Consider the following 15,677-nt stretch of genomic DNA (forward strand, 5'->3'; position numbering starts at 1 on the left):
TGCCTAAATAAAGTCTACTGCTCAGTGAAGCTTCCATGGCAAAGCTGCATGAGTTTCTGTGTGTTGGGGGAATCTAGACATATTTACTCTGATTATCATGAAGGAACTACACAGCAGTGAACTACTTAAGTCTAGAGTTCCTTTCTGGTGTCCAATTACAGAAGCAAACCAAAGGAATAAACTTTGGTTTTTTAAATGGAGTGAATGTGTAGCAGCCCTGGTAAGGCTTGTGTCAGCCTTACCTAGAGCTGGCATTTGCTGCAGACTAAGCACTGTCAGTTACAACTTTCTTCTCAAGTCTCTCAAAATACAGTCTCCTATGAACTGAGAACTATGCAATAAAACATGGAATCATTAAGAATATTAGTGGATAGTTTTAAGGCGCCATTTATAATCACTTAGTGACAGAAGCTATTCCAAACATACTCAGCCTAAATAACTCTCTGAAATGAAATGACTACTGCAAGCAAAGCATTTTTAGTTATTAAAATATATTTAGGAAGTCCAAATTAGTAACAACTAGAGTCTGTTTAAAAAGAACTTTTACACAAGTTCAAAGACCACCCCTTTTCTTAGAAGTAGCAAGACAAACAGGCTATGGATCAGACACATTTGTGTACTGTAGTCATCATTCCTAAAGGTTCCTGCTCCATGCACGAGGGCAACTGGAAAAACGTCAGCAGCACTGCTCTTACCATCGGAGCCTCACATGCTTTTCCTCCTCTTTCCCTGACGCCTGTAGACAAACTTTGACTGAAAGTTCCCAAACCAAGAAAGACCAAACCAATCCAAATTCCTTTCTACTGCTTTTAAGCACTTTTCAGATGATCCATATTTTAACTTGTCTTCATACCTTGAACAACTGTGGTTAGTCAGCTTCTTCGCAAGACTGCAAAATTCTTACCCGTAGGAAGGAAATGAAAAAGCAGAAATGCAAGTACTACAATTCATACTAAATTTCATTTTTCATTTTAAAAAGTTCAAACAACTGAAGGTGTTCTTTTGTTCTCTGTGCAACTATTTCAGGTAGTAGGAGATGCTAAGATGATCATGTTATTCAGTGGGGAACAAAGGAGTGAGATCAGTAATGATATCATAATCTATATTCATTAAATCAGTTCAGTATGATCAACATAAGGTATTTGCTCTTAAATTTTTTGGCCTACCTGGAATGGAAAATGTAATCTCAACATCATGCAAAAAATACGCAGCTCTTAATTTCATATCACAAATTGGAACATAACAATTCCATTGTAATAATTAAAAAAAACCTGCTGAGTCTTAGCCATTGTAGCCACACAGAATTATTTTTTTTTAATAAACTGTGGTAGTAAAAATTCCTCAAAATTGCAGTAAACCAACCATACATTATCAAAAGATAAGTGTGACAAGTAAGTAGCTGGCATTTACTGGAAATTATTTACATTTTATTGTAAGTGACAAAATGATGACACTCATTTCCATACCAAACATATTTCTTTACTTTAAAATGTGCTTCACACATTTTCTGCTCCAGCTGATACAATCTGTAGTTACTGTACATACTTACAAAATGCTGAACATTAAACCTGTGGTTAACCAGCTTGGTTTTAAGACACACAAAGTAGCTTGAAGTTGACTGACCATTCAAGTTGTCAGTCCATTCTAAATATTCTTGTTAAACTTTCCAGATCTTCATTTTTGAAATGCAGCTCTTCCAGTAATGTGGTCAGGAACTGTGTGTACATTGGGCTTGTCTGAGTATTCTTGAAAAGTGGAGTTGTTTGTGACAATCTGGAAAAAACCCAAACATATTTCATACAGTAAAGCAACTTTTGAGTGGCAGATGTTAGAAAGCAAAGCTTGTGAGTTCAAACTGTATTGAAGAAAAGCAGTTTATAATGTCACATTTGATTAATTACACTATATAGTAGACTGTATGTATGATATACAATATGAGCTGTACCAAAATATGATTTATTAGTATGTAGTAAATAAAAAATCTAATTGGAAAAAATGAGAGTAGTTTGTATGCCTCTAATTAATTGTACATAGAGGTTATATAATGTACACAGATGTCAAAATAAACAAAGTGCAGAATGTACAATTAGACATATAAAAGGAAGGATCCCTGTCATTATTTATTTCTTTACCCAAAAGCTCATAAACAGTCACACAGTGAAAGTTATATACTTCTTCATATGACTAAAATATAAAAGGGATATAAAATTCCTCAGTTTGGAAGGAGCTACCACTATGCAGATCACCTACATATATAATATCTATATGCAGATGAGCTGAAATACTGAACTGTTTGTTCCTATTTACCCTTTAATTTATCTGAATGTATTTTTATCCTGAAGTCCTTCCTTTTTCTTCTAATTCTATTGCCAAATATTGCAAAGGTAGTAATAGCTGAATCTACTTCCTAAGCCCAAATATTAAAATCTTTAATGAACAAAATCAAGTATTAAAGCTTATGCTGAATGTTAAGAAACTGTAACACCAAAGATTACTGACAAGATCACTTAACAAGAACTCCTATCCCAGCAACAGTTACTTTGTCCCAAATACTGTAAATAAACAGTGCCATTGACACCATACACAAAAGAGTTATTTTAGAACACATTTGTGCAACTTTTAATAAGAAATTCAAGACAGTCTGCAGCTTCCTGAAAACTTCCCAGCTCAGGAAGTCTTCAAGTGAGTAACAACTGAGATCAATCTCCCTGCAGTCACTGGTATTAAGACCACCTCCACTTAAAAAAAGTGCATATGAGAGAAAGAAATTCTTTTAAATTAAGCAAAAAGAGTGATAAAACACAAAGAAAGGACCTTACAAGACACAGTAAATAAGAAAGCCTTAATAAAAAAATAAATTTACCAACAAAATGAATGAAAAAATATTTAACTTTGAATGTGTTAAAATTACTTCCCATTTCTTTGTGGATTGCATTTCAGTGTGTACATTAGCTGAACGGTTCAGCTCTTAAACTCTGACACTTGGTGAGAAGGATTTTCAGAGGTGCTGAAAGTCAGGGCAAGGTGCGGAAAGAAATGACTTCTGCATAAACTCTGCTATAAATATATAAAAGAGAAGTATTCAGAGCGGAGTTTGCGACTTTGGCCTGAGGCCGCTGGGTTTGCAATGGGACTGAGCTGTTTCTGTCCTGGGGGAGGCGCTGGGGTCGCTGCCCGGCCTGGTGAACCAGAGCGGCCCTGGCCAGGGCAGGCCGGCAGGAGGCTGCGTTTGCACGGGGACACAGCAGCGCCCATAGAGGATCGCACGGACCGCTGCAGAGTTAGGCTGGAGATGGCGGCAGGGAGACAGGACATGCATTTCTGCCTGTCTTCAAGTCACCCTTCTCAGAATGATGCAGGTTGTATATGAAAAACACTGCTGGCAGAAACAGTCATGACTTCCTGAGTGCTGGTTCGAGGTAGCTGTAGCCCTGAAAACTACTCTCCTGGCCATGATGAAGATTTACGTGCATTTTTTACTTGAATTTTCTTAGTCCTGCCATAGGCTAAAGATATTAACAAGGACATTATTTTTCAAAAACAGCAGAAAGCTTGCGCAGTTTTAAGGATTACTCTAAAACCAAAAAGTTTATTACCATGAAGCTCATATGCTTTTTTTTTTTCTTTTGGAACTGCATTTGGTGATAGTACATAGTTTCATGAATTACAAGCATGTTTTAAATGTCAGACCCTGTTTGAAAAAGGTATTGCTATTTTCAGAGAAGTTGCCAGGTATTAAATATTGAGAAATGGAAGTTAAAAAAAGTTTTAGACATGGATCAGTTTTTTTTCCTTATCTAAACTTTGTTTTAAAATTAATTAAGCTACTGGTTATCTGATAAGCAAGAGACTAAATCAACAAGTCACTTCACAGAGGCACATACAAGTTTGTAGCAATTAGTTAAAAGTTGCATCTTGATGGGGCAACGTTAAAGATTTATAAATCTATGTACAAAGACTTTTCTCTTGGAAAACTGTGCCCTTTTGACCTTTAAATGATGCTTTAACTTGTCATTTGAAAAGCAGTTACCATCTAGTACTTTTCTAGTTTCAGGTGGCTGCTGCAGCAGAAGCAGAAGCTTTTGTCTGGGAAAGGCGCAAGCAGAAGTTGCTGGTTTGCATGGAGTGGTAAGTTACATGCTCTAAGTAACACTGCTCCAATGTATATTTGCCCAAGAGAGTATTGATGGACTGCTTAACTGAATTAAACCTTAATTGTATGCAAACAAGCCAGAACAGCATTTGGGATCAGTATCTTCAAGTCACAGAAAATTACAATGATCTTATCTCTCAAGAAACTGTGATGACTAATTCAATTTAATGACACACAGGATTTCAGTTCAAAGATTGTAGAATTCCCTTGAAAGTCTGCAGCATCTTCTACAGATGTAGAACATAAACAGGAAATAGGATACTTGGGACCACAATAATAAGAACTGGCTAGTGGACCAGTGGAAAGAAAATACAAATTTTGCTTTTCTGTTGCCCTTTTCACATGTTGCAGCATTAATCTGGAACAAACTTTTATGAATGAAGTCAAATAAAAATAACAAAAGCTAAAGGATTAATTGATTTTAAAACAACCACCTACAGAAGTACACAATGTAAATGTTACAGTCCAAAATTACCATTTACAAATTACCAATTACACCCATTCTTCAAAGGCCTGCTTTCAGCAAGAGCTACTAAAAGGAAATGTTCATGCTCATACCATGGAAAAGTAGCATATCAGACTTGATGAGAGTGTCGTTTCCTGCACACCCACTTACACCATATGGTAAACAGGCATTTGTAACGTTTAAAAAGTGTTAGAAATGTCAAACTCTATCTGATTGATAAAATTTGTATTTGCTGGCTATTCCACATATGTTACATGTACAAGAAAAAAACCCCACTAAGGTGAAATTCATGTGAAGGATAATCAATTATTATCAAGCAATTAATGGACATCTGGCTACCACAAAATGTTTACATAGTTTCAGTGCTTCAGCTTAAGACCCAAGCTTTCTATGAATCAGGTGCCTTACAGAAACATTTGGCAAGTATATCTAGGAGTCAAACCTCAATTATTTTTAGGGATAAGTTTCATTAATTAATACAGTAGCATGTGCATCTTGTTCATAGATCTATGCGTACCTTAATGAAGACAGCTGAATACATCCAGAAAAGAGCAAACGTTTATGTAATTTAAAGCATTAATTGGCATTTCCTATCCAGGGGTATGAATATTCTTCCTAAAAACCCAAACCAATTGTCCAGTACCATCCTTCCCCCTGCTACTGGATCTCAGGGAAAGCTTTCTGGACTTTCTGTTTAAGATGAATTTTGTGATTCCCTTTGAAAACGTTAAAAATTTTCAAAGCCACCACAGTATTACCAGTCAGTTACAGCTCTTTGAAACAGACACCTGAAAAGAGGGGTAAAAACACAACCACATAAGAGTCAGGTTCCTTTCTGCTCCTCAAAATTGGTCACTTGAAATTATACATAAATTGTTGAGACTTTGAGTGCACATAAATTGCTCCAATATCATGGAAAGCACTTATGTACTCATGATGAAAAGCCATATGTTAATTCTCAGAAGACTAACAATAAGCTCCTCCTAGAAAAGTGTAAGCATTGCCAGTCTTCCTAATTTTTTTTTTCAGTGTTAGAAGCTTGAAAAAGTAAAAGCCACTGGTTGTGGCAGAAGCTATGGATCCAAACACATTTTTTAAAGTTCTTTATGTTGTTTGACCTGCTTGGAATTTGAATAGGAACAGAAGTATAAAGAGAATGATGGAACAGGCAAGCACTACTCTCTTTCCAGAGTAAGCTTTGGAAAATAAGTTGTCTTTTTGCCAGTTACAGGTATTGAAGCACTGTGAATAAGACTCTTAACATAACCACCACAACGTAAGGGTTGGGTTTTTTTATTCTCTGTTTCTTTCTACCTTTTGTTTTTAGTAGCTTTATTTTTTAAGATCATCATAACCAGGATCATTGATAACTAGTTTTCTGTCAGAATGATGGAACTGAACTAATGAATAACCACAAAAGTTTCCTTAACACTTGTTTCAGAACACAGAAATAAAGCAAGAGCTGGCAGCACTACAGGCAGCATTTTCCCCCTTTCCCCAATAAAACCACAGACACAGACACAGCATATGTGCTACAAGGGTGCCAGCAAATCTCTGACCAGTAGACTCTTGCTCCTGCTATAGCCATGCCATTCTAATGGGTTCCACTGCATCAACACACAAGTGCTGGGTGTTTTGGTTTTGTGTTTTTTTTTTTTTAACACTCCAAATATATTTGCACTACTCTTAAGTTACAGATCAGATGGGTGTAGCAATGCAATAAAAATGTTACTAATCAGAAATGCCTTTCTTTTAATATAGCAGTTTTATAGAACACACGTTTAGATTCCATTTTAGTTATGTTCCTTTTAAGGAAGTCTCCAACACAATTGATCAAACAAAAGCAACTGTTTTGTTTAAGACAACAGGCTAGACTGACTCAATCCAACAAGTGTTACACATCAGCAATAAAACTCAGTGAATTGATGTGCATTGCAGCCCACAGACCATCTGCCTGTACATGCAGCTGTAGTGCTGCACGTATCAATCACTTATACCAGTGCTTCAGCTGATGGGGTAAACTCCAATGCTTGCTGCATTTATCCATTCCATGAATCCCCACCCAAAGGCACTCAGACATCTGGGCAGAGGAAATTGAAGCTATCATTGTAATTTTGCATGTTCTTCACAATACCTTGGCTGCTTGCTTAATTTCAGGTAGAATCTCTCACTTTCAGTATCTCACTAGATACAGTACACTTGTCTAGGGACTGCAATTTGTTAGTAAAGTATCTTAAATCCCAAAGCCTGGTGCATCCATCAGGCCAAAGTTAGTATTGATCAGAAAGCTGAAGCACTACATGAGTCTAGCTGTAAGATAAAGATGGAACACCAGGGACCTTAAAAAAATTATTAACTTTGGTGTAATTAAGTGGTTACACTTAATTACTATGTTTAAACGTATGCTCAGAAATTAGAAAATATGACTGCCTCAACTTACGTAATTTAGCTGTTGTTTGCAGTTTCAGTGAAATAACCCCAAACCCTCACTTGTTTCTTATAACTTTAGCTCAAGCATGATTTAAAAAACTCAGCATTAAAAAAACCCAAACCCTTAAAAGCAAAAGGCTGTCTCCAGAGTGAGCAATTTCCATTAGAACACATTAATATTTGACAGACAATCTTGAACTTGAAGCATCTAACTTACAAACAAGATGCAAAAGTATTTAGATGTATTTTTGGAATTGACTCTTTTAAATTAAACTACACTAGTACTGGAAAAAAGTAATTATGATGTCAGTGTCACTTGCAACTCTGCAATTAAAGTGGTCTCTAGTTTTGTTACCATATCCAATCAGTCAAAGAGGAAACTGGCATTCAGGGGCAGCTTTCTGTAATCTCCCCTAGTATATTTTTGGATTATAATTTCTTAATAAAAGATAAAACACTCTAAAGCCCGCAGCATTGAACAGCAATAACTGGCAGAAATAAACAGGCAATTTTCTTACTTAGATAAAAAAGCCACTTCTCGTCTAGTTTTAAATATAGCCTGAAGATCCTTTTCTCATCATAAAGACAAGAATTTTGTAACTGAAGTGCAACTTATGTTTTATTTATTATTTAACTTCCTTTCATTATTGTGTACTTGTCCACAGAATCCAGCACAGGCACTTTAATCCTCTGATGGCAACAGAAACTAAATTATTCATGCTTTAAAATTTTTGTCCACTGCATTTAAATCAATGCTACCAACAGTGATTCAAAATCAATGGCTGGAATTCCTATATAATCCAAGTATACAGCAAAAATTAAGGTTCATTCCAAAGTTAGGTTTGTTAATTTTTGCCACTACCTTCATTTTTTCCTATGCAGCTTCTACAAGTTTCTTCAATAAATATGTTCTTTGATACATGTTTATATATATAGTTATATATATAACTATATGCAAATATATTTTTTCTTCATGTAAAGTTCACTTTCCACACAACTTTTCACGTAGTTGTTGTCCAGACACAAGTCAACTTCCACTCCTTTTTAATGGGGCCAACATTTCATGTGTGGTGTAGCCAGATATGAGTGGATGGCTATGACTAACAGTAAAAGGAAAGCCTTTCTACAGCACCAGGGGTTAGCTAAGCATTTCATGGAAGTGTTTGCTATCAACTGAAAAAAAAGACAATGGATCTGCTTTTCTCTCTTTCCTTCTTACCCCCACCCTCTTCCCCCAATGAGTTGTTTTTGTCCAAACAGGGAACTGGCAATTGGGAGAAGGGGCTGGGGCACAGCTGAAGGTGCAGCAGCTGAAGGTGCAGCAGCCCCAAGGGGCACAGGCTGTGCAGCACAGCTCCCTCATGGCACACCCTGCTCTCCTCACAAGGGCTTGGGGAGCCCAGGGGACATTTGCAAAATACTCTGCAGGCTCACTCTAACATTCCATATCAGCAGTCATTTCTTGTCTTTCCCTGCGTATCAGAGTTCAACTGCTGTTTTTCCAGTAAGCTGCATATGGAAATTTCTGGAAGGCATTTAAATGTTTTAACTAAACTACGCAGGAGAGAAGAGTTGAGGCCATAGACTTAGAGCTACCTTATCAGGTACAGAAATTGTTAATTTAAAATGGATTTAAGAAAATGCAAATGTTCTGGAATTTTGGTTTTTTTTTTAACCTAACAAACAAACAATTCACATGAATATCAGGATGCATTGTTTATGCCACTTTCTTTCTCTCCCTTGAAAGTAAAGAATCATTCCATCAGCTGCTAGCTGTTATTTATAACAAACAGCTGTATAACTACAAAGATCCTGCAATGAAAAAATTTAATAGTAATTAATGTTGCACAGAAAAGGAAAAAACTCAGTACTTGTCTAGTACTGTCTAATGAGAAAGTTGACAGCCAATACTCTGGAAATATTTTGCTAATAACAACGGAAGTGACAAAAATTCCAGGACCCATGACTCCTTTAAAGCCACAATAATAATATGGAATGGTTTTATTTGCCTCTTGTTATAATGACATTTAAGAACACTATTTTCAAGGACTAAGTCATTTTTAAATGACTACCATTTGCCATCAATACAAATATCATATAGGCCTGGCAAAAACCAAGCACTTTGGCAATTATATGCAAAACAGCACTTCCAGATTTCATTAACAGTGGATTAGAAAGACCTTGAGCCAGGCAAGACTAAGGAAGCACTAAAACCAGCTCAATAACATCTACAGTTTCTTATCCAGAGTTCTCTTCTACAAAGTGTAGTGGATCAGACTTTGTTTCACTATTTTGTACAACAGGTATGACTGCAGGATGATTTCCTCAAAAACAAATGGAGCATGGTACACATCTACATTACTGTATTCCAAAGATGAGTCCAACATTAGCTCACAGACACAGAGCATTAGAACCTCTATAGCACTGTGTGCCATTTAAAGCCCCAGCATTCATACAGGGATTTGTTCCACAAACTTTTAATTTAGCTTACTTATCAGTGTAATACCAAGGCAAAACAAGATTCTCAATATGAACCCAGAAGAAATCACTATCAGCTGTTTCTCCTTAACAAATCTAAGTTTCTTATGTACACATTTCAAGGACAGGCTTTGTTTAAAGAGCTCCATTTATTTGAAGCCTGTTTCCTGCTAACCAGCTGACAGATCAAAGGTACTTCTCAGTTTGATCATTTATTCCCATTTCCCCCTCTTCTTTAACTTAGTAAAAGTTTAAAATTTAGTACATTTAAAATCTATTTTAAAATTGATCCTCTCATCTTTTTCAGTCTTCTTTTCCTTTTTATGTTCCACAAGGTGTTCCTGTGACACCTCAAATACTGGAATCTATGCCACTGAAATATCTGGATTACCTAGCTACAAGACATTAAGCACAGGTGTAAATCTCAGATTAAAGAATGCCAAAATGTAAGCTTTTGAGAACCTGAACCTCTTAAGTACTTTGTAAAATACACAAACTTTGTGTGAACTATTGTGCACATAAAGTGGAACAATTTCATATCTAAAATATGCCTTTATATTAAAATCTGATACATTTTATGTATCAATTAAACACTGTTTTATATCTATCTCTATATATATCTCCATTTTTGCCCTTCATTATTCTACATATGGATATTCCTATAAATTCATTACCTTAGTGATATGTAAGTTGGAAAAAAATTCAAAAAAGACAGAATAAAATATACTGACTTGCAGTAAGTTAAAACAGCTACAATGCAATATGCTTAGGTAAATAATGCCAATACTTGACTTTATAAAATGTACTCACCTGTGCTCAGTTACTAGGGAAACGATGACCATAAAATTGATCATAGCTTAGTTTCACAACTTTTTAACATTGTAACTTGATTACAGTCCAGTATACAGATCAAACACCTGTAATAATGCAGCTGAGTAAAGAGACATGCTAGGAATAGCCTTGCTTACACTGTGTCCAAATGTTTTTTATTCAGAAGTTAAACAGAGCAACCTCAACACTCTTCTACTTGCCTTTCCCAGTTTGAAAAGAAATGCCAGTGTGGTTTCGGACCTCTCAAACTGAGATTCTTAGAAATCCCTGAAAGCTAAGGATTCTTAAGCATGTTTTCCCAGAAATAACACAGCAGGTTTAAAAAACAAACAACCCAAAACCGAAAACCCCCAAACCCTTTTCCTGCTTGTTTAATTTCCTAGTCTACTATCGGCCTGATGATCTCCAGTAAATCACTTTTCTACCCTTAATCTCCATCTTACCAGCTCTACAGCAGAAAAGCACTGTTAACACTGATTTGTGAAAGTCCACTGAACTGAACACTGGCCTAAAACCAGCAGAATACGAGGTGAGATTTGGAATGAATATGAAGAGCCAGATAAATCTCAACTATTCCTTAACTTTTTAAAAACCCTAGTACCTCATCTCAGAAATACTGAGTTTTATGATGAATTAGATCTATTCAGTGTCTTAACATGTTTAGATGGACAGAGGGTGGATGAGAGTGCTAAATGTGCATTTCTGTGGAACACAGGGTGTAAGTGTGATATACATCAAAATGAAACATGCTCTAAAATGAAACAAGCCTCTAAACACCCAAGCATCTGCACCTTTAGCACCAACGCTGGTTTTGCACCTGTAGTATGCAATTACACAGATACACTTTGCAGTTTCTGCAATAAACCTCCATGTGCTGGTTGGTTATGGTTACTACCAGCCAATTAAAGCACACTTTTCCTGGTGGGGAGGAATGGGAAGAGATCATGTACTGCTGCAGACATGATTGTTCTAGATTCTTTTTATTGTGCAGGCAAAATTTTATGAAGATATGATTTTGTTTACTTACACAACATTCTGGTTAATTGGCTGGCTGCAGTCTTCTTATCCCCAGTATTTATTTTAATTATACACGTGTATAAAGAGCCACCTGCCCTGATGCTAAGTACACTGGCTTGGATTGCCTGTAAATGCTGAGAGCTTTATCATAGCCCACACTTATACATCATCTTTGGGTGATCTGCATTTCCTTCCTTCCTTCCTGCCTTCCCAAAAGAAGCTTTTCTGTTTTCATATATATGAGAGGAAAACATTTCAGAAAATGCTATACATTTTTGCCTGCTAACATCTCACTTCAGAACATAACTGCCAGACTGGATGAGTGCCACTGGGTGTCAGAATGGTTTTGTATCTCAAGAAGTAATGTGAGAAGTAATGAGAAGTACAAACTGCCTTTGCATTTGATTCCTGCAGTATCAGGACACAAAACCAGGTCCCCACCAGAGTACTGGCCACTATCAATTATCACATAAAAATAATTAGGCTCCTCTCTAAGTTAATCTTCTCCTATCACCTTCAAATTTTCATGTGTCTGTAATTTTTAGTTTATTCCTCACCACTGTGGAATATTATAGCACCACTAATGTTCTCCAATATAACATTATTGATATGAAAAATAAATTGCATCTATTTCCCCCAAATGACATAGACAGTTGGGTCCTTAGGTAGGGTGAAGCACATGATGTCACTCTGAATGCCCACACATACAGCTGCTGGGAACATGCAGATTTCTATCTCTTGGAGGGATTTCCATGACACCTGGCAGGCAGCCATGGCCCTGCTGGGGGCACTGGGCAGCAGAGGGGGCAGGTGCAGAGCTGGCAGTTCTGAGCCTCCCTCCTCACCCCACGCAGCAGAGCCCAGGGCACTGCGGGTGCCGGGGCTCCGCTCCTGCTGAGGAAGCCAAGCGCCAGCACTGAACAGAGAACTGATTATCCCGGGCTCAGAGAGATTGTGCTGGGCACACACCAAAGTTACACAGCACATCCAAGTGTCCCATTTAGAAGGCTGCCCATGAGAACACCAGCCTGCAGCTGTATGGGCTGTGATGAAATTCAGCGTCACTTCCTGCAGAACATCACTGCAGCAACAGTGGGGGTTTTTTGCTCCAGGACAAACACCTTCTTGGAAACTGTTAAGGTTTCTTCTATTTTCTCCCTTATGAAAGGGGAAGATATTTAATGAATTTTAAAGTTGGCACTGAATAATATCCCAATTAACAACACTGAAATCCCTCATGTGTATGTTTCCTAAATAATACTGGAACATGCCAGAAAGAAATAAGATAATACTGATCATGTCCACAATATGCTAAATAAGCAACTTCAAGTTTGCTTAGAAATTGCTGATAACTAAGCAAGCTTAATAGAAATAACTGCTTAAAAGACTTAAGAACTGCTTAACAGAAAATCTATTTGAATTTACACTTATCAAATGACAGCCTAAAATTAAGAGAAAAAGGGAAGAAGATATTTTTTAATGCATTAAGACAAAGTTGCTTCTCCTCTATTTCACACAATAATATAACTCTACAGATAAACACAACACTATAACCACCTTCAAATGCTTTCATAAAAACTCTTTGGATTCTTGGTCCTGCAAACTCAGCTCTGTTTTGAAATGGAAAACAATTCTATTTCTAGGTTAATGATGAATGATTTTTCTCAGCTGAAACCTGGAACCAAACTTCCATCATGCTATATAAAATATCATCCAGCTGACTTGTATGGGGTTTCTGTAGGAAAGAGTCACTCTGCAAGTCTGATTCATATCCTACATGAATTTGTACATTAGATTAATACATTTCAAACATTCACACAGTTTTAGATTAGAGTAGTGATATCAGAAACATCTAAATTCCTCTTAAAATGATTTAGAAATGTCAGTGCTGAGCAATAGATGTGCTCTCGTGTGCAGAGGAGTAAAAACACATACTCGAACCCAAGATTCTCCAGTTTCTGAACTGTTATCTCCAAGAGAGTAAACCTCTAGAGTACATCTCCACATGACACATTTATCTAAAGTGGCTGCACACATATAATGACTGCTTTTGTTTAGTGATCATGGTCATTTTGAGTTTGTTTAAATACTGCAGCCCAATGCTTATAAACTAATCCCAGACCATTTTGAAATGCTTCAAAGCTTTTAGCGGGGAACCTCTTGCATAGGCTTTGCAGATGAAGCTGACCACAGTTCACTGGAACCAGCCAGCTCAGATAAGTAAGATGAAAGCAGACATTTCCTGAAAATATCTTGAAAGCTTTCCATTAGTCTGTGCCAGGGGTATACACTAAAAACAGAAAGTGCCCATGCTTGTATAGCAACCAATCCTCCCACTGCTTTCTCCATTCTTTCTTGAACCACTGTATTTATATCTATTTATCTGCTTCATTTGGTACCTTAACAAGTTCTTTGGCAGAAAAAGATGCAACTTCTGCATTCTAGTTTACAATAAATTATAAAGCAGCTATTACGAGAACAAAAAATTCTATTTAACATACTAAATGATGTAACAGGAAGAGACCAAAATCAACCAATCAACCAATTACTACAGATTACAAATAAGTAAAAAATTTGATGTACAGATAATTTTTAAGAGTCACCCACTCCACGACAGGCATGAATACCACTGTTTGAACATAAAGCTCTGGCTGTCAAAGTGTACTCTAACAAGGTCGATTCAGCATTGCTGAATGTGCCATACTCATAGGAGTGCCTCAGGCTAGATTTTCAATAAAGGCAGAGACTGGCTGTGTTCATATTTTATACAATAATTTGATTGAATAAAAACAACTGTTCCCTAGGAACATGAAATACTCCACTACTGAAATTGCCAACATTTTATACTTTGAGACATGTCACACTGTCCAGTTCCAGGCACTTTATTTCAATGAATGAGAAGCCCAGGTTTCTTTCAGTAGAATCAGAAGACTCAAGGGCACATAAGTACTTTCAGCAGCTTTTCAAAGACATGCAGACTATGAAGTATGCCTAGGGTCTAATTCAAGCACCAAAACTAGGCATTACTGATATCCATCATGCTGTATCCTCCAAAGAGTTAATACGCACACTCAAACAAAGAGAGGAGAGCACGACCATGCCATAACACACTGGAATTCAATACAGCCATAATGCTAACAGTTATTCTGTCCAGTACCTCACCACAAAAAGGGTTGGGGCACTCTGAAAGTGCTCTGTGAAGTCAAGAACACCAAGTCCTCAGCACACACTAGCCATATATGTTTGAGAAGGAAGTGGTGAGCCACAACACTGATGCACAAAATAGGGTGCAAGCGAAGTCCAACAGTTGCTACTTGAAACAAAACAACTGTGCCCCCTTTAATACAAAACAGAAAATACCTGAAGTCTTAGATTTTTTTGAGGTATACCTTGAAACTCATGCTCACTCTGCCTTCTTGCAATCCCTGCACCCTGGGGCAGCTGTAGCATGGTGTGGCACCCACCTGGGAAGAGCAAGCATTACCCTCTACCAGGGTGCTGCTTATGCAGCTTTACTGGGTAGTGTTAGCAGTGAAATGGTTGTGGAAGCAACAGAAATATGATATGTCATACCTATGTCTGAAACCAGGACAAGACCTGTGAATAAATGTGAAAGTGTGGCTGAAGCTACCAAAGACCCCCTCTGACTCAGGTCCCACACAACTGTATGATCTAATTAACAGTAGATGTGCTAAAATGTGCATAATGTCTCAGTACAACTAAGGGAGAAGACTTAAATAGGGTGCAGTTCTTTTTCTGAAAATTATTAGTAATATATGACAAGTTCCTTGGCAGACTGTATGAAGTGAGAAAGGGCCTGAGTGAGAATCTGTGAGGGGCTGTCCCCATCCTCAGTACCCTTTCCCTGCACAGTCCTAGGCTTCCACTAAATTCTAGTTCTAGTCCACAGGCTTCCACTAAATTCTCAAGCTTGATTAGAATTTCCAAATAATTAAATGTTCTGCTTTAATCTTTCTGGAAATAATGTAAGATGCATCACCTTATTAGAGGAATCTTAACACTCATTCTATCCCAGCTACATTCTTCCACATTCTCTCCTAAGAGGCAGCTGAGAGAAGTTATTAAAAATCTCAGGATCATGACCTTGCAAGAACCTTACAATAAGCAGAAATCAGCAGCGGTTTTATTCATGATTTCACTAATATTATAAATAAAATTTACTCTTTTTAGTGATCAAATGTAATTAATTTCTTTAGGGATAGAACTTTAATAAGCAAAAGTAAAGAGAGACTTGGTTCTCTGCTTATACTGATTGCCACCAGGACTGCCTACTACTTGTAT

The 15,677-nt window shown here is 37.1% G+C and overlaps 1 protein-coding gene across 2 annotated transcripts in view; it reads right to left on the bottom strand.

Moving 5' to 3' along the window:
• Nucleotides 1–474: 474 nt before the first annotated feature.
• RPAP2 (RNA polymerase II associated protein 2) overlaps nucleotides 475–15,677 on the bottom strand; it is a 33,709-nt gene continuing 18,506 nt past the window's right edge. Inside the window, exon 12 of one of the 2 annotated variants that reach the window (XM_064719807.1) lies at nucleotides 475–1,773. In XM_064719807.1, the coding sequence (XP_064575877.1) occupies nucleotides 1,635–1,773 (139 nt within the window). In that variant the 3' untranslated portion in view covers nucleotides 475–1,634. The remainder of the gene's footprint in view (nucleotides 1,774–15,677) is intronic. The other variant, XM_064719808.1, reaches the window with a different exon arrangement.

The sequence above is a fragment of the Zonotrichia leucophrys genome, chromosome 8, assembly GCF_028769735.1.
Source record: "Zonotrichia leucophrys gambelii isolate GWCS_2022_RI chromosome 8, RI_Zleu_2.0, whole genome shotgun sequence".
Classification (NCBI taxonomy): domain Eukaryota; kingdom Metazoa; phylum Chordata; class Aves; order Passeriformes; family Passerellidae; genus Zonotrichia; species Zonotrichia leucophrys.